Source organism: Gopherus evgoodei, unplaced genomic scaffold (genome assembly GCF_007399415.2).
Source record: "Gopherus evgoodei ecotype Sinaloan lineage unplaced genomic scaffold, rGopEvg1_v1.p scaffold_78_arrow_ctg1, whole genome shotgun sequence".
Lineage (NCBI taxonomy): Eukaryota > Metazoa > Chordata > Testudines > Testudinidae > Gopherus > Gopherus evgoodei.
Genome location: NW_022060099.1, coordinates 172,446 through 191,057, shown reverse-complemented (window position 1 = coordinate 191,057; position 18,612 = coordinate 172,446). Strand labels below are relative to the sequence as shown.

At 55.0% G+C, this 18,612-nt stretch overlaps 2 protein-coding genes across 6 annotated transcripts; both read right to left on the bottom strand.

The window, feature by feature from the left end:
• Positions 1-1,928: 1,928 nt before the first annotated feature.
• On the bottom strand, positions 1,929-6,051 carry LOC115643937. Of its 2 annotated transcripts, XM_030547950.1 has the most exons (5): positions 5,714-6,051; positions 3,354-3,692; positions 3,125-3,244; positions 2,838-2,875; positions 1,929-2,467 (listed from the first exon to the last, which is right to left on the bottom strand). In XM_030547950.1, exons 1-5 carry the CDS (start codon positions 5,778-5,780, stop codon positions 2,357-2,359), a joined length of 675 nt encoding a protein of 224 aa, XP_030403810.1. In that variant the 5' UTR covers positions 5,781-6,051; the 3' UTR covers positions 1,929-2,356. The 2 variants fall into 2 exon arrangements, with proteins under 2 accessions (XP_030403810.1, XP_030403811.1); XM_030547951.1 differs by lacking the exon at positions 3,125-3,244 and having other exon boundaries at positions 5,714-6,049.
• Positions 6,052-6,658: 607 nt separating this feature from the next.
• Positions 6,659-18,059, bottom strand: LOC115643944. 4 transcript variants are annotated; one of them, XM_030547968.1, is made up of 5 exons: positions 17,446-18,059; positions 9,753-9,934; positions 7,850-8,188; positions 7,555-7,677; positions 6,659-7,215 (listed from the first exon to the last, which is right to left on the bottom strand). In XM_030547968.1, the coding sequence occupies exons 2-5, from the start codon at positions 9,817-9,819 to the stop codon at positions 7,142-7,144; spliced, it is 603 nt and encodes a 200-aa protein (XP_030403828.1). In that variant the 5' UTR covers positions 9,820-9,934; positions 17,446-18,059; the 3' UTR covers positions 6,659-7,141. The 4 variants fall into 4 exon arrangements, with proteins under 4 accessions (XP_030403828.1, XP_030403826.1, XP_030403824.1 ...); XM_030547966.1 differs by lacking the exon at positions 17,446-18,059 and adding an exon at positions 10,360-11,046; XM_030547964.1 differs by lacking the exon at positions 17,446-18,059 and having other exon boundaries at positions 9,753-11,046.
• Between the last annotated feature and the right edge of the window lie 553 nt (positions 18,060-18,612).

The following is an 18,612-nucleotide window of genomic DNA, read 5'->3' as shown; positions in this document are numbered from 1 at the left end:
GAGGCTGATGCTTCCGGGGGCTGCAGAGGCTGAGCTGAGCTGTGTTAGAATAGAGCTATTCAGGCTGCCTGTAAAGGCCTAGACTTTAAGAACTTAGGGGTATTTTTATCACTTAGCTAGTTACAGGGGTAAAAAACAAAGAATCAAAATCACCATCCGCCTGTCTATGGGCCTTCTCTTGCTAGGATAGTCTGAATCATAGGATCATAGAATGTCAGGGTTGGAAGGGACCTCAGGAGGTATCTAGTCCAACCCCCTGCTCAAAGCAGGGCCAATCCCCAACTAAATCATCCCAGCCAGGGCTTTGTCAAGCCTGACCTTAAAAACCTCTAAGGAAGGAGATTCCACCACCTCCCTAGGGAACCCATTGCAGTGCTTCACCACCCTCCTAGTGAAATAGTGTTTCCTAATATCCAACCTAGACCTCCCCCACTGCAACTAGAGACCATTGCTCCTTGTTCTGTCATCTGCCATAACTGAGAACAGTCTAGACAAAAAATTCCCGCCTTGTGCAAAAGATACATAAGGGGGTGGAGCAGAACAAAGAGAGTTTCAGTCATGAGAAGTCCCCTAGTTACCAGCTGAGTTGGAACAAGGCCTGTCCCAGGGGAAGGCATGGGCCCAGACTAGAAGGAGGCTAGTCTGTCAACGAAGCTTATTGGAACATCTCAGCTGCTGAGATTTGCCTGCATTTCTTTTTCTGCTGTATTAGGCTTAGACTTGCATGTTTTATTTTATTTTGCTTGGTAATTCATGTTTGCCCACAGTCTTGGTGTATCGCTTTGCGGGGTCCGGGTGGGAAACAGGAAGCCGAAAGGGAAAGTTGCGGGGTGTGTTTGGTTCTGCAGGGGTTGAATCACTCCGAGGGCAGCAGGTGGGGGGGGGGGGGAAGAAGACCGTACAGGAAGTGGACCCAAGGCAGGGCGGAAGTGGACCCGATGTGGCATCAGGACGATAGCCCTAGACGACTTGCCCACAGTTGGGTGTGACGCTCTCAATGATCCGGGTGGGAAACACGAGGGGGAGGGTTCTGGGGTGTGGTGGGTCCCGCAGGATTTAAAGGGAGGGTGGGTGAAACTGAGATTAACGCTCCAAACAGGGGGAGAGAGGAAGTGGATCTCAGTGAGGGCAGAAGTAAACCAGAAGTGGAATCAACCCCTCTAACATGAAGGAAGGACTTGCCCATAGTTCTTTAATGAGATCCCGGTCGGAAACAGGATCCACATTGGAAGGTTCCGGGGCGTGTTTGGGGTGGTATAGAAAGGGGGTGAGTCCCCTTCCCCAGGTCAGGGATGGTGGGGAGTTGATAGGTGGGGAGGGGAGAAAAGTGGGGGTGGGGGAAAAGGAGGAAGGACAGAACTCTGACAAAAATGGTAAATACCCAAAGGTTAAAAATCAGAGACCAATTTCCCCTGGTGTTTCAGTTACTTCTCTACGTTGTTGGTTGATTTGCCCTAATGATTTTTATGTAGTGCCGTCTTTTTCTCTCTTTTCCCCTTTTTCCCACACTCATCATTTTTAAAAAATAACATTTGCATGGGGGACAAAATCCAAATTTACAGGGAAGAAAAATTTTTCAGAAAAAAATTTAAATTTGTATAAAAGATATTGTTTTTGAGGGGGAGGGAAGTGTCCCAATTTTCAGGGATAAATTGATTCTTTCATTGGGGAAAAAATGATGTTCTAAAAATATCAAATTTACAGGAAAATCTTTTTTTTCCATGGGGAAAAAAGATGATTTTCGACAAAGCAAATTTTAAAAAATCCTTGTAAGATTTTTGGAATATGACAAGGAGACTGAGAGAAGAGGGAAGTGATGGAAAAAAGCAAAAGTTTTTACCCAAACACATTTTTGTAAAAAGTCAGAAACAGACAATTTTTCACACAAAGAAATTATTTAATTTTTAGACCAAAAAAAATCACTTTCTTTGAGCAATTCCAGCCTCCTGGAGCTGTCACGCTGGTCATTCAGACAGATTCCACCGCCCACACGATGCTGAGGTGGGCTAGTGTTTCCCTTCGAGCTCAGTTAGGAAGAGGGACCAGATGCTGTGTTTATGACCCCCACTGATCATGTTCCATAGGGAGGCGTTGCAATCACTCCAGAGAGGCCAGGGAAATAACGCCCAGGGACGTGATATATACAATACTTCAGGAGGCCCCAGAGAAGGCATTTCCTGAGGGTAAGACCATGCCCTAGTAGATTATGCCCTGCCGTACAGAGGGCAAGTTGGGTTTTGTTGGGATTCACAGGGACCTTCACGCCCATCATTTACTTCTGCTGTCCCTCAAACCCTGTGAGGGTCTCTTCCTGTGGGGAATTCCCCGGTGGCTGCGTGGCTCTGGTGTGAGGGACTCAGCGCCGCTGGGAGTGGTTGGACGTGTGGTCCCTGCATCCTGGGGTCTGGATTTTAATCTCTGCGTAGTGGAGGTTCTCGCTGTCCGCGGCCGCCTGGCTGCCCTGGCCCTGTGTTGGACAGACACACAGTGAGGACGCCGTCACCCCAGATCTGGTCTCTTAATTCTGGCCAATTTAGGCAGCTCCCAGGGACCGAATCCCACAGTGTTACCCCAGATTGGAGGGGTTAGGAGTTAGGACTCCTGGGTTCTATCCCATTTTGGGAGGGGAGTGGGGGCTGGTGGGTTACAGCAGGGGGAGCTTGGAGCCAGGACTCCTGGGTTCTCTCCCAGCTCTGGAAAGGGAGTGGGGTCTAGTGGGGGCTGTGAGCCAGGACTCCTGGGTTCTCTCCCCTCACTGTATTGTACCAGTCCTTATTGGCACCCGGAGACCAGACCCAAGCTCTGGCTGGAACCGGGCCCAGCCTGCATTGTCTCACCTTCGGCTGCCGCCGGCAGGGCTGCGAGTGGGGCGGTGCTGTGGAAGAAGGGAGAAGGAAGGAACGTTAAAATGGGGGAGTGAGAGAGAGACTCTGGGGTGAAGAGGGAAGCTGCAGAGATCTAGGGACGGAGAGAGAAGGAAGGATGGGGGCGAGGGGATGGATATATGGACAGACAGCCCAGCATGGACCACAGCGGACAGACGGCCGCTAAGGTGTGTTCACTAGCACAGGCCCTGGCCCATGGGGGCCAGGAGGTTAGCAGGGGGAAGGCTTCGGTTTGGTACCTCGGTGTCTCTTCAGGAGGAGGGTGGCCACCAGGCCAAGGATGAGAAGGAGCCCCAGGGCGATGGTGACCTGGTACAGGAGCTCCCGGGCGCAGCTCCCCGAGGGGGCTGGTACTTTATCTGGGTGATGGAGAGGAGCATTAGGGGATTCTCAGCCCCTTGAGCCAGCCAGACCCCTGCCCTGGGGCTGGAGGAGGGGAAGGCCCCGTGCCCCCGTTCCCCACCTCACCTGTGTCACTCTGGTTTCTCCCCGTCACCAGCAGCTCGGTGCCTGCTCCCCTCCCGCTCTCTCCCTTGCAGATGCTGATGTGACACTGGTAGAGACCAGAGTCCCGCTGCTCCAGCTCCGACAGGGTCAGTGTGGCCTCCCCTTTCTGGAGCAGATCCAGGTGGGACATACGGAGCCGCCCCCTGTAGAAGGGATGGGCAGAATCCAGCACGACTCCGGGTGCTCTGGTCCAGGTCGCTTTGGCCAGGCTGCCCTGTGTGTTCTCGAAGGAGCAGTTAAGTGCCGCGGTCTCGCCGGGGGACGCTCGGAGGGCAGCAGGGCTCTGAAGGACTGTGAGACCTTCGTGAACCAGAGCAATAAACATTATAGCAGCAAAGGAAAACTACAACGAGTGATCCCGAGACACGTCCCAGCGCCCGAAGCCTTAGCAGCACGGAGATAAGAAGCTAAGGGGAAAGAATTGTGCGTCCAGCCCACCTTCCTATTGCTCACAACACTCGATCACACACTGCACAGGGCTTTCACGTCCACCTCCAGCAGAGACCCCACATCAGCACTGCTATGTGCACGGCAGAGGCTCACGGGGACGTTAGCCGTAAAATCCCTCAGGACAGTTACATCCAAGGCAGACTGCACAGAGTTGCAAAGGGATCTCACTAAACTGGGTGACTGGGCAACAAAATGGCCGATGAAACTCACTGGTGGTAAATGCAAAGTCGTGCACATTGGAGAACAGAATCCCAACGATACATACAGAATGGTGGGGTCTAAATCAGCTGCTGCCATTCAAGAGAGACCTTGAAGTCCTTGTGGATAGTTCTCTGCAAACATCCACTCAATGTGCAGCGGCAATGATCTAGATCTAGGGAGGGGGCAGATGGACAGAAGGAGAGACAGAGACGGAGCTAGGGATGGGGCAGATGGACAGAAGGACAGACAGATGGATCTAAGGGTGGGGCAGCTGGACAGGTGGACAGACAGAGATGGATCTAGGCATGGGGCAGATGGACAGAAGGACAGACAGAGATGGATCATGGGGTGGGGCAGCTGGACAGGTGGACAGACAGAGATGGATCTAGGCATGGGGCAGACGGACAGAAGGACACACAGAGATGGATCTAGGGGTGGGGCAGATGGACAGAAGGACAGAGATGGATATAGGCATAGAGCAGCTGGACAGAAAGAGATGGATCTAGAGATGGGGCAGATGGACAGACGGACAGACAGAGATGAATCTTGGGGTGGGGCAGATTGACAGAAGGACAGAGAGAGATGGATCTAGGCATGGGGCAGATGGACAGACAGAGAGGGATCTATGCATGGGGCGGATGGACAGAAGGACAGACAGAGATGGGTCAAGGGGTGGGGCAGATGGACAGAAGGACAGACAGAGATGGATCTAGGGGTGTGGCAGGTGGACAGACAGAGATGGATCTAGGGGTGGGGCAGACAGACAGAAGGACAGACAGAGATGGATCTAGGGGTGGGGCAGACGGACAGAAGGACAGACAGAGATGGATCTAAGGGTGGAGCAGATGGACAGAAGGACAGACAGAGATGGATCTAGGGGTGGGGCAGAAGGACAAAAGGACAGACAGAGAGGGATCTAAGGGTGGGGCAGATAGACAGAAGGACAGACAGAGATGGATCTAGGCATAGGGCAGATGGACAGGAGGAGAGACAGAGATGGATCTAGGCATGGGGCAGAAGGACAGACAGAGATGGATCTAGGCATGGGGCAGAAGGACAGACAGAGATGGATCTAGGAATGAGGCAGAAGGACAGACAGAGAGGGATCTAGGCATGGGGCAGAAGGACAGAAGGACAGACAGAGAGGGATCTAGGCATGGGGCAGATGGACAGACAGAGATGGATCTAGGCATGGGGCAGATGGACAGACAGAGATGGATCTAGGCATGGGGCAGAAGGACAGACAGAGATGGATCTAGGCATGGGGCAGAAGGACAGACAGAGATGGGTCTAGGCGTGGGGCAGAAGGACAGACAGAGATGGATCTAGGCATGGGGCAGATGGGCAGACAGACAGACAGAGATGGATCTAGGGGTGGGGCAGACGGACAGAAGGACAGACAGAGATGGATTTAGGCATGGGGCAGATGGGCAGACAGACAGACAGAGATGGATCTAGGGATGGGGCAGATGGGCAGACAGACAGACAGAGATGGATCTAGGGATGGGGCAGATGGACAGAAGGACAGACAGAGATGGATCTAGGGATGGGGCAGATGGACAGAAGGACAGACAGAGATGGATCTAGGCATGGGGCACAAGGGCAGACTCAGATGGATTATGGGGTGGGGCAGGTGGACAGATTAAATTAGCCAGGATTTGCTGACATACCTGCTCCCCAGCTGGGGATGAGGAGGACAATGCAGAGGCCGATGCTCAGGGCTGGCAGCTGCTCCATGGTCCCCGCTCTCTGGCCAGCGCCGCAGCCCAGCTCAGCTCAGCCTCAGCATCCTCCGGAAATGTCACCTTTGGGGGGGCCGGTGGAAAGTTTTGTGGCCTACGCTTCTGAGATGGCTGCAGTGAGAGGCTGGGGATGAGGGCCGGATGGGGCTGTGTATGTGCATTCCTCTGGCCTTGCTGGGAGGGGAGTGGGGTCTAGTGCTTAGAGCAAGGGGAGACGGGGGCTGGGAGCCAAGACTCCTGGGTTCATTCCTCAGTTCATTGTCTCATCTTGGGTCATGCTCCTTACCCTCTCTGTGATATTTTTTCAGGAGGAATATCATTACTTTACATAAAGGAATTTTTGCTCAATGTATTTTATTTTCACATACTGAGGTATATTTATTTTTTGCAACACGTATCTCTTGCAATCGGCGTATTCCTTCTAAAAAACCAAACATGCTCCAGACCGATTTTATCTGCTTTACCCAGAAACGTTTTCTTTAGAATTTTGTTTTCTGTTACTTTCTATGACTTCTGAGGAGAGGCTGCGGGATCTGGGATTGTTCGGTCTACAGAAGAGGAGAGTGAGGGGGGATTGGATAGCAGCCTTCAGCTACCTGAAGGGGGTTCCAGAGAGGATGGAGCTCGGCTGTTCTCAGTGGTGGCAGATGACAGAACAAGGAGCAATGGCCTCCAGTTGCAGTGGGGAAGGTCTAAGTTGGACATTAGGAAACACTATTTCACTAGGAGGGTGGTGAAGCACTGGAATGGGTTCCCTAGGGAGGTGGTGGAATCTCCTTCCTTAACTGTTTTTAAGGCCCGGCTTGACAAAGCCCTGGCTGGGATGATTTAGTTGGGGTTGGCCCTGCTTTGAGCAGGGGGTGGGACTAGACACCTCCTGAGCTCCCTTCCCACCCTGAGATTCTCGGATTCTCTTGAGAAATATTTTTCTTTAATGTCATTGTCAGACCCAAGACATACAGGACAGATTCACAGCTGGTGTCAATAGATGTTTCTGAGTTTATTCCAGTGGAGCTACGGCCGATTGACCCCGGCTGGGATCACAGCAGCAGCCCTGCAGGGTGCACATTCCCCTCCCCAGAGCCAGCCACACCCCGGAGCCCGACGCCCGGAGCCACCAGCCATTTCCTGTACCAAGCAGAACTGTAACGGCCACGACCACTGGGGGCAACAAAGCTCCCGCGCGGCCCCTTCGCTCGGTTCCCAGGGCCGAACGACCCACACATAGAAGCAGAGGAGAGCGGAGAGGCCTGGCCCCGCAGGAGCCACCGGCAGGTGGCTCAGAGTCCAGCGAAGTCTGATGGCTTCTGAACCAAGAACTGGGTAAATCCTGCCAGTGACCAGCCCCGTGAGTGGCTAAATCAGAGACACCTGCCCCAGTGCCAGGGGCAGCTTGGAGCCAGCACCCACCACAGGATCCACGGGGACGCCTGGGAAACAGAACGAGAGCGTCACTGAGCATACTGGGGGGAAACGCTATGGGGATGGAGCCCTATAAATACCGGAGAGAGACTGATTCTACCAGGAATGAAATGCAGCCACCTCTGGGGTAGAACGTGGGGGCTGTTTATACAGGGTCCCCTCACCCGGCACTGAGACATGGCCCCTCTGGAGTGGGGCACAGGGGCTGTTTATACAGGGACTCCTTGCCTGGTGCTCAGATGCAGCTGGCTCTGGGGTGGGGCAGGGCCTGGTTACCAGCACGCATAATGATGCCATGTAACCGTTTGGGACAGGAAGTGAAGGCAGAACCCGTGCGGAGCCAGTACCGTTCCAAGGCCGCAGGCTGAGGATGATTCCCAGGGAGAAGAGAATGATGAGCGACAGGGAGATGACGGCTCGGTAAAAGAGGGGCCCTGAGTCCCGACAGAGCTCATGTCCCCCTGGAGCCCCTAGACAATAGAAATGAGGTGTGAGGAGATGCCTGGACCAACGCCCCATAGAGGAGGAAGGCCCCATGACCCATTCCCACCTCCTGAGCCAGCAAGTCCCCCACCCTGGGGCCAGGTCGACACCGGTACTCCATAGAGGGGGAAGGCCCCGTGCCCCCATTCCCCACCTCACCTGTGTCACTCTGGTTTCTCCCCGTCACCAGCAGCTCGGTGCCTGCTCCCCTCCCGCTCTCTCCCTTGCAGATGCTGATGTGACACTGGTAGAGACCAGAGTCCCGCTGCTCCAGCTCCGACAGGGTCAGTGTGGCCTCCCCTTTCTGGAGCAGATCCAGGTGGGACATACGGAGCCGCCCCCTGTAGAAGGGATGGGCAGAATCCAGCACGACTCCGGGTGCTCTGGTCCAGGTCGCTTTGGCCAGGCTGCCCTGTGTGTTCTCGAAGGAGCAGTTAAGTGCCGCGGTCTCGCCGGGGGACGCTCGGAGGGCAGCAGGGCTCTGAAGGACTGTGAGACCTTCGTGAACCAGAGCAATAAACATTATAGCAGCAAAGGAAAACTACAACGAGTGATCCCGAGACACGTCCCAGCGCCCGAAGCCTTAGCAGCACGGAGATAAGAAGCTAAGGGGAAAGAATTGTGCGTCCAGCCCACCTTCCTATTGCTCACAACACTCGATCACACACTGCACAGGGCTTTCACGTCCACCTCCAGCAGAGACCCCACATCAGCACTGCTATGTGCACGGCAGAGGCTCACAGGGACGTTAGCCGTAAAATCCCTCAGGACAGTTACATCCAAGGCAGACTGCACAGAGTTGCAAAGGGATCTCACTAAACTGGGTGACTGGGCGACAAAATGGCCGATGAAACTCACTGGTGGTAATTGCAAAGTCGTGCACATTGGAGAACAGAATCCCAACCATACATACAGAATGGTGGGGTCTAAATCAGCTGCTGCCACTCAAGAGAGACCTTGGAGGAGTTGTGGATAGTTCCCTGCAAACATCCACTCAGTATGCAGCAGCATTTGAAAAAAGTCCCCAGACTGTTAGCATCCATTAGGAAGGGGATTGATAATAAGACGGAAAATATCCTATTGCCTCTCTGTAAATCCAGGGTGCTCCCACACCGTGAACACTGCGGGCAGTTTTGGTCGCCTCAAATCAAAATCAGATACATTAGACTTGCAAACGGCACAGAGAAAAGCAACAGAAACCATTCAGGGTATGGAACGGCTTCCCCCTTACAAGGGCCAGGAAACCCCCTTACAAAGTAAAGTGGCAGCTTGTCATTGTAACCATTTTAAATACACCACAGACACAGGCCTCCACTTTATACAATTTGTGCTTCAAACTAGAGGGCTCCGAATTTTTCCTGACGGAACATTTTTCTCCTGGGAAAAGCCGTCTCATAGAAAGGATGACAATTGGTCTAAAAATGGGGGAGAGAAAGTGTTTTGATAGGGTCAAAAGGGAATGATTTGGTTTTGCATTTCCAGACTTCTTTGATTTGATATTAAGAAGAGCCAATTTTGAAATGAAATATTTGTTTTATGGAAACAGAATTCTTTTTATTGGCCTGATATGACACATACATATCTATCTATGCATCCATGCACGCATCCTCCACCCCTGGATCTGTACTGATGGATGGATAGATGGATATTATTTTGGGGGTGGGATGGATGGGTACATAGATAAAGAGATAGATGAGATGGATGTAGGGGTAGGTAGGGATGAATGGGTAGAGAGAGATGGATCCAGGGACAGGGTATATGGACAGATAGGGCTGAATATAGTGGAGTGGGGCAGCTGGACAGAAGGACAGACAGAGATGGATCTAGGGGTAGGGCAGACGGACAGAAAGACAGACAGAGATGGATCTAGGGGTGGAGCAGGTGGACAGAGAGAGATGGATCTAGGGGTGGGGCAGATGGACAGATGGACAGAGAGAGATGGATCTAGGGGTGGGGCAGACGGACAGAAGGACAGACAGAGATGGATCTAGGGGTGGGGCAGATGGACAGAGATGGATCTAGAGATGGGGTAAGTGGCTGGATGAACACGTTAAATTAGTACCTGCTTCCCAGGTAGGGATGAGGAGGACAATGCAGAGGACGGTGCTCAGGGCTGGCAGCTGCTCCATGGTCCCTGCTCTCTGGACGGCTCCGTGGGGCCAACTCAGCTCAGCCTCAGCATCCTCCGGACGTGTCAGCCCCAGGCGGCAGTGGGAAGTTTTGTGGTCAGTGCCTCTGAGATGGCTGCAGCGAGAGGAGGGGGACAAGGGCCGGATATGTGTGTGTGTGTTTGAGCATGTGCTATTCCCTGTGTGAGGGACAGGGTGGTGTGTGTGTGTGTATGTGTGTGTGTGCATGCATTCCACTGTCCCCTAGAATCAGCCACATTCATCTGTGTCTCTTAGCCCCTGTACTGCATATGACTGAGGAGGATTCCTCTTACTTAGACTGGGGCAGTTGGAGTGTTCAGAGCTGGACCATCTGGTCTGATGCCCCACCCGGCTGCCCTGGTGCAGGGGTCAGCACAGCAGCAGCTGGCATCTCCTGGACCATCCTGGCTTGGTGATGGTCCCTAGGAGCAGCTCCCCAGCCAGGGCTGCGTCCTACACTGGGCCACCAATCCCTGCTCTGCTCTCACACCAGGGGGTCTGACAGGTGTGAATTCTCACCGTAGGTCGGCGATCCGGCCCTGTCAATTTTCCACGTCATTTTTATTGGCTCTGTCACAAGACATTTCTAACCACACCTGTCGTTAGCTCCACGACCTTGAATGGTTGGCCGATAGCTAAACCACACTGCTGGCTAGCGATATTCGGGGGAGCTGTCAGGTTGCAGATAGCTGTGAAGGGAATTTGGGGTAATTTGGAGTCATCTGTCCAAAGCGACCCCACCAAATTGTACGTGTGGCTGCGGGTGGGTAAAATCTTCTCCATCAGCTGCTGCATTTCAGTCACCCCCCTTTGGTTGCCTCCCATCTCCCTTTACCTCCAGGAAGTCATATTTATCTGATCTCCGCTGGCTGAGACATGCCAATGTGCCATCGCTCCCACCCACTGCCGCTCCAATCACCCCCAGCTCGGGTGGCCAGTTTTGGTTGGACGTATTCCTGGAGGTTCGGTCCCATGACATAACCCTTAATTAGAGATTAACCCTGAATTGCTGGAGACTCCAGGACAATGGTGGCAGATTGGCAGTCCTAGGCCTCAGATGACAGCCTGGTTGTGGACAGGGGTGGGTGGCGAAGGGATGGCGCCTAGCGACTCAGAGTGAAGCTGTCGGGCGGTAGGTGGGCTCCCGGGAAGGGGTCTGAGAGTGGAGGGACAGACGGGGTGGTTGTGTTGAGGGGCTGTATTTCATTGCTTCTTCTTCGAGTGATTGCTCACATCCATTCCAGTTAGGTGTGCGCGCCGCGCGTGCACGTTCGTCGGAAACTTTTTACCCTAGCAACTCCAGTGGGCCGGCAGGTCGCCCCCTGGAGTGGCGCCGCCATGGCGCCCAATATATATCCCTGCCGGCCCGCCCGCTCCTCAGTTCCTTCTTACCGCCGTGTCGGTCGTTGGAACTGTGGAGCGCGGCATAGCTGTCCTCCACGTCCCTAGCTCTCCTAGTTATCTATCGTTATCTATCGTTATTCTCTAGTTCCATTATAGTTGTTAATTAGTTTGTTAAGTTGATAGTTAAGTTAATTAGTTGTAAAGTACTTCTTCGCCGGGGGCTTAGCCCTTCCCGGCACCCGGCACCGGGCTCATGCCTGGTTCGCCGGGCTTCAAGCAGTGTGCGGCCTGCAAGAAGCCCATGCCTACCAGCGATCCCCACGAAGCGTGCCTGAAGTGCCTCGGGGAATCGCACAGATCTGACAAGTGCCGCATTTGTAAGGCCTTTAAGCCGAGGACAAAGAAGGAGAGGGATCAAAGGCTCCGAACTCTCCTAATGGAGGCGGCACTTGACCCGACGGCTTCGCAGGCCGTGGTATCGGCACCGGCACCGGATCGCTCCGGCACCGAGAAGACTCCTCGGCACCGACCCTCTCCGGCACTGGAGCCAGAGCCAAGGCCGTCGAAGTCTAATACTCCGGCCAGGCAGACCCGGCTAGAGCGCCCGGCCTCGACATCGGCCGCGGCGCCGCCGGCACCGTCAGCACCGTTGACTCCGGGCCCGGCGGGTCCGTTGAGTCCGGTGCCGCCGAGCTCCCCCATGAGATCTGGGGTTGAGATAGTGGTCCCATCCACACCGGAGACCTTCGCCTCGGCTCGGGACCTTATTGCCCTGACTGAGCCTACTCGGCTGCCACCCCCGGTACCTCCGGTGCGGGTCGTGTCCAGAGGCAAGCCCATGATGTCGGCACCGCCCAGAGACAGTCGTTCCCGATCCAGGTCCCGACGTCTTGGGCGCTCCAGATCCCGACGCCGCTCGCAGTCCCTGCACCGCTCCCCTCAGCGGTACCGGTCGCACTCGCGGCACCGGTCGGCATCGAGACGGTCGCGGTCAGGTTCCAGTCGACACCGGCACCGCGACTCCAGGAGCAGGTCCCGACGCTACTCGCCGCACCGGTCGACCTCCCGGCACCGAGCTGGTGGCAGGTCCCGGTCCCGGTCTCGCTCGACCTCCCGGCACCGAGCTGGTGGCAGGTCCCGGTCGACCTCCCGGCACCGAGCTGGTAGCAGGTCCCGGCACCGAAGCGGCGCCCGGCACCGAAGCGGCGCCCGGCACCGATCAGGATCACGGCACCGTGACAGATCCCGGTCCCGGTCCCGATCCCGGCACCGATATGACTCCCGGCACCGGTCCCCGGCACCGAGACGATCCTCCGTGCCGGCCCGCGCAGACCCGTACCATCCAGGGTCGGCCCCACCGTGGCCCTCGAGACAGCCGTCCGTATCCTCCCAGACGGACAGCGGCTATGCGCTGGGCACCGACCGGCAGGCGGCGCTGTTTGGTGATCCGCCGCTGCAGGACCAAGGCCCACAACAGTGGGGATTCTGGACACCCTGGGCGTACCATCAGGCCCAGGGCCCCCAGCAGCTCCCTGCTAGGCCGGCGACTGCGGAGCGTAGGGCCCCTGAAGCCTCCTTGTCTCGCCCCCCTCCCTCCCCGGAAGGGGACGAAGGGTCCAAACAGCAGGACTCCGCTGTGGCTCCGGAGACAGAGGCGAGGGCTGAGGAAGACCCTCAGTTGGACACTATCGTGCCTGGGGTCTCATCATCCTCCTCCCCGGATGAGGCGGTGGCGGGTACCTCCTCCAACAGTCCCCCCCCGCTGGATCTCAGGGCGCACCAGGACCTCCTCAGGCGATTGGCTCAAAACCTGAGTCTGCAGGCAGAGGAGGTCTCGGAGATAGAGGACCCAATTGTCACCATCCTCTCTTCTGATGCTCCCACCAGGGTCGCCCTGCCCTTCATACGGACCATCCAGGCCAATGCCAATACTATCTGGCAGTCCCCGGCCTCCATCCCTCCGACAGCGAAGGGAGTCGAGAGAAAGTACATGGCCCCTTCTAGGGGCTATGAATATCTACATGTTCACCCGACTCCCGGTTCACTGGTAGTGCAATCGGTGAACGATAGGGAGCGTCACGGCCAGGAGGCTCCGGCCCCCAAGTCCAGAGAGGCCAGGCGGATGGACCTCCTTGGCCGTAAGGTGTATTCGGCTGGGGCGCTGCAGCTCAGGGTCTCCAACCAGCAGGCCCTGCTGAGCAGATATGCCTTTGATTCCTGGGTGGCAGTGGACAAATTTAAGGAGCTGCTGCCACAGGATGCTCGCCAAGAGTTTACGGCCATCCTGGACGAAGGCAAGAAGGTCGCACGCACGGCCTTGCAAGCCTCCTTGGACGCTGCGGACTCGGCTGCCCGTACCCTTGCGTCAGGAGTTACGATGCGTCGCATCTCCTGGCTGCAGGTTTCCGGCCTTCCGCCGGAACTCCAGCATACTATACAGGACCTTCCTTTCGAAGGCCAGGGCCTGTTTTCTGACAAAACAGACCCCAGACTCAAGAGTCTGAAAGATAACCGAGTCGTTATGCGGGCCCTCGGGATGCACACTCCCGTGACGCAGCGTAGACCCTTCCGGCCACAACAACAACAACAACAACAACGCAGGCCGTTTTCCCAGTTCCGCCAGCGGCAGGACCTTTACAGGCGCCGCGGCAGGAACGGGAGGCGCAGGCAGTCGGGGAACCAAGGGGGGCAGAACCAAGGCTCCTCAAAACCCCCGCCTGGTCCTAAGCCTTCATTTTGAAGGTGCACTCGAGGGCGCAGTAACAGTTTCCCCTATGGATCCTTCCCCCCCGTTTTCCAACCGCCTTTCGTTTTTCCTCCCGGCGTGGTCCCAAATAACATCGGACCGCTGGGTCTTAAGCGTGGTGCAGATGGGATACCGCCTGCAGTTTGTTTCGTTTCCTCCTTCCCGCCCTCCTTCCTCGTCCCTCTTCAGGGACCCCTCTCACGAGCAATTCCTTCGGCAGGAGGTGCAGACGCTCCTCAGCAAAGGAGCTATAGAGGCGGTTCCGAAAAACGAGAAAGGCAAGGGGTTTTATTCCCGCTACTTTCTGATCCCCAAGGCCAAGGGGGGCCTCAGGCCTATCCTCGACCTGCGAGAGCTCAACAAATACCTCGTGAAGTTGAAGTTCCGCATGGTATCCCTGGGGACCATTATTCCATCCCTGGATCCGGGAGACTGGTACGCCGCCCTCGACATGCAGGACGCGTATTTCCACATTGCCATTTGGCCGCGCCACAGACGCTTCCTCCGCTTCGTTGTGGGGGCTCGTCATTATCAATTTGCAGTCCTCCCGTTTGGCCTGTCCACGGCCCCGAGGGTGTTTACAAAATGCATGGCAGTTGTTGTGGCACATCTTCGGCGCAACCGTGTCCACGTGTTCCCTTATCTGGACGATTGGTTGATTCGGGGCACGTCGGAACAGCAGGTGAACAGCCATGTCCGCGTGATCACCGGCATGTTTGCGAGTCTGGGCCTCTTGATAAACACAGACAAGTCCACCCTGAGGCCCACTCAGAAGGTGGAATTTATCGGGGCCGTCCTGGACGCCACTGTGGGCAGGGCCTCGCTGCCTCTGCAGCGGTTCCAGACCATGGCGGCGATCGTTCAACGCTTGCGGTCAGCCCCGTTGACGTCAGTGAGGACATGTCTAACCCTGTTAGGCCACATGGCGGCGTGCACCTTTGTGACCGACTACGCTCGGCTCCACATGAGGCCTCTCCAGCTGTGGCTTATCAGTCATTACAGGCCAAGGCAACCGTTAGACATGTTAATCACAATCCCCCAGAAGGTCTTAGATTCCCTCGGCTGGTGGTTGGACCAGTCCGTATTGTGTGCGGGTCTTCCCTTTCACCCGTCTCAGCCCTCGGTATCCCTGACAACGGATGCCTCAGATCTAGGCTGGGGGGCCCACCTAGGGACCCTGCGGACACAGGGCCTGTGGTCCCAGGAGGAGGTGGGGCTACACATCAACATGAGGGAGTTGAGAGCGGTCCGCCTTGCTTGCCAAACGTTTTGTCATCAGCTTCAGGGTCGTTGTGTAGCCGTGTTCACGGACAACACGACGACCATGTATTATATCAACAAGCAGGGCGGCACCAGGTCCTCCTCCCTGTGCCTCGAGGCGATACGACTCTGGGACTTTTGCGTAGCCCACTCCATTCACCTCAGGGCTTCCTTCCTTCCCGGAGTACGGAACACGCTGGCGGATCGATTGAGCAGATCCTTCCTGTCACACGAGTGGTCCCTTCGCCCGGACGTCGCTCTCTCCATTTTCCGGAGGTGGGGTTATCCCCGGGTGGACCTCTTTGCGTCCAAGGGGAACAGGAAGTGCCAAGCGTTCTGCTCCTTTCAGGGCAGGGAGCCGGGGTCGATAGCGGATGCCTTCCTCATCCAGTGGTCGACCCACCTGTACTATGCGTTTCCTCCGTTCCCTCTGGTTCACAAGGTCCTCCTGAAGGTGCGCAGAGACAGGGCTCGTGTGATCATGGTGGCCCCGGCATGGCCCAGACAGCACTGGTACACCATGCTGCTGGACTTGGCCATAGCCGACCCAGTTCCCCTGCCCCTTCATCCGGACCTGATTACCCAGGACCACGGGTCTCTCTGTCACCCAGACCTGCAGTCGCTGCACCTAGCGGCGTGGCTCCTGCGTGGCTAACTGGTTCCGAGCTGCGCTGCTCCACGCCTGTGAGAGAGGTGCTCTTGAGCAGCAGGAAACCGTCCACAAGAGCCACATATTCGGCGAAATGGAAACGCTTCTCCTGTTGGTGCGTAGAGAGAAATCTCCGCCCTATGGAAGTTTCGGTAACCGAAATCTTAGACTATGTTTGGTCCCTCAAAGAGCAAGGTCTGGCCTTATCGTCGTTGCGAGTCCATCTAGCAGCTATCTCCACCTTTCATCCGGGTGCGGACGGTCGCTCCGTTTTTTCTCACCCGACGGTGTCGAGATTCCTTAAAGGGCTGGAACGGTTATTCCCTAACGTCCGTCCCCCTGCTCCAACCTGGGATCTTAACCTGGTGTTGTCCCGGCTCATGGGGCCCCCCTTTGAGCCGTTAGCTACTTGCTCCCTGCTTTACCTCTCTTGGAAGGCTGCCTTTCTAGTGGCTATCACCTCAGCTAGACGGGTGTCGGAACTCCGAGCCCTTGTGGTAGACCCCCCATATACGGTCTTCCACAAAGACAAGGTGCAGCTTAGACCACACCCTGCCTTTCTACCCAAGGTGGTCTCAGCCTTCCACGTCAACCAAGAGATTTTCCTCCCGGTTTTTTTCCCAAAACCTCACTCCTCAGGCAGGGAGCAGCAGCTCCACTCGCTGGATGTCCGTAGAGCTCTCGCGTTCTACATAGAGAGGACCAAACCCTTCCGCAAATCCCCCCAGCTTTTCGTGGCGGTAGCGGACCGTATGAAAGGGCTTCCTATCTCCTCCCAGAGGTTATCCTCGTGGGTTACGTCCTGTATCAGGACCTGTTATGACTTGGCCCATGTCCCTACGGGCCGTGTGACTGCGCATTCTACCAGGGCGCAGGCGTCGTCGCTGGCTTTCCTTGCCCGTGTGCCCATCCAGGAAATCTGTCGGGCAGCGACCTGGTCATCGGTCCACACCTTTGCTTCCCACTACGCCCTGGTCCAGCAGTCCAGAGAGGACGCGGCCTTCGGCTCTGCAGTGCTCCGTGCCGCGACTTCTCACTCCGACCCCACCGCCTAGGTATGGCTTGGGAGTCACCTAACTGGAATGGATGTGAGCAATCACTCGAAGAAGAAAAGACGGTTACTCACCTTTGTAACTGTTGTTCTTCGAGATGTGTTGCTCACATCCATTCCACACCCGCCCTCCTTCCCCACTGTCGGAGTAGCCGGCAAGAAGGAACTGAGGAGCGGGCGGGCCGGCAGGGATATATATTGGGCGCCATGGCGGCGCCACTCCAGGGGGCGACCTGCCGGCCCACTGGAGTTGCTAGGGTAAAAAGTTTCCGACGAACGTGCACGCGCGGCGCGCACACCTAACTGGAATGGATGTGAGCAACACATCTCGAAGAACAACAGTTACAAAGGTGAGTAACCGTCTTTTTCCTGGGGTGTTGTTTTGTCCACTGACCCTGGTTGTTTCATGACCTGCTTTGGATATTAAATTTGACAAGAGGTGCTTGTGAATTTCTACCATGGGAAAATCTATCCGCGTGTGATGTTATGAGTGTAATATAATATCCCACTGAAAGGTGACAGGGCCAGAAAGCGTTAATTAACTCACAGACTGACCTGACCCATGGCTGAACTTTAGAGATGGGTTAGGAGGATCTGTAAATGAACAGAGCTTTGAAATGCAGCCGGCATTGCTAGAGGTAGAAGGGGAGGTATTTCCTCAGGTCTTGAGATGTCAGCAAACAAGTCTTGTCTATTGCTAGAGCGTCAATTCAAAGATCAAAACAGGAATATTAACATGTAGGATGACACTTGAGTGAAATAGTGTTATTGTCTGTGTCTCTTTGAAGGTTTTGATAAACTGTCTGAACTGTTTAATGGATAAATTACCCTGTGCTAATTGCCAGGATGGTTGGGAGACAGAAGATTATTACCCATGTTAAACTTTACTCTCTCAGGCCAAGAGGCTCTGAAAAATGTCTAATAACCCTGGGACACCATCCTGTTATATCTCCGATTTGCTTTGGGTTTCAAGAAGGGGAAACCCCTGAGCCATAGGAATTGAGATCCCAGTCACTGACTGGAGTCACCCTGAATATGGACATTGCCCTATAACATCTGGACTATTTCTAAAAGGACTTTTCGCAACTACAAACTCATCTCTGCTGTGTCTGAACCTCAAGATGTGAATGTATATTGATCTTTTAACCAACACTTTCTCTTTTCCTTTTTAATAAATTTTTGTTTAGTTAGTAAGAATTGGCTGTAGCGTGTATTTTGGGTAAGATCTAAGTTATAATTGGACCTGGGTGTGTGGCCGATCCTTTGGGATTGGAAGGACCTTTTCTTTTATATGATGAGAGAAGATTTTCAGGAATCATCATCGTATCTGACGTGTTTGTGGATGGAGGCCTGAGGCTGGGCACTTTAAGGGAACTGTGGGGTTTGGATTCTGAGTAACCAGTGAGGAAATACAGAAGCTGTTTTGTGCTGGTTGGTAAATCTAAGTATTGGAATATCCACCAGCATTTGGGGTTTGTCTGCCCCGTTGATTGAGTGACCTCAGCTGGCTCCCACGGGCACCATCATCACACTGAGAGGTGGAGCTGGGGGGAGAGCTGGGAGTCAGGACTCCTGGGTTCTATAGTACTATAGTTATAGTAGTGTGGGGGGAGGGTGTATTTGTTACTGGTACTTTCTGCAGCTTCAGTGGTGGGCTGAAATGTGCCGAGTTGCTCAGGGCTCTGTCTTCACATTCACTCCTGTACGTTGTGGTGAGAAACA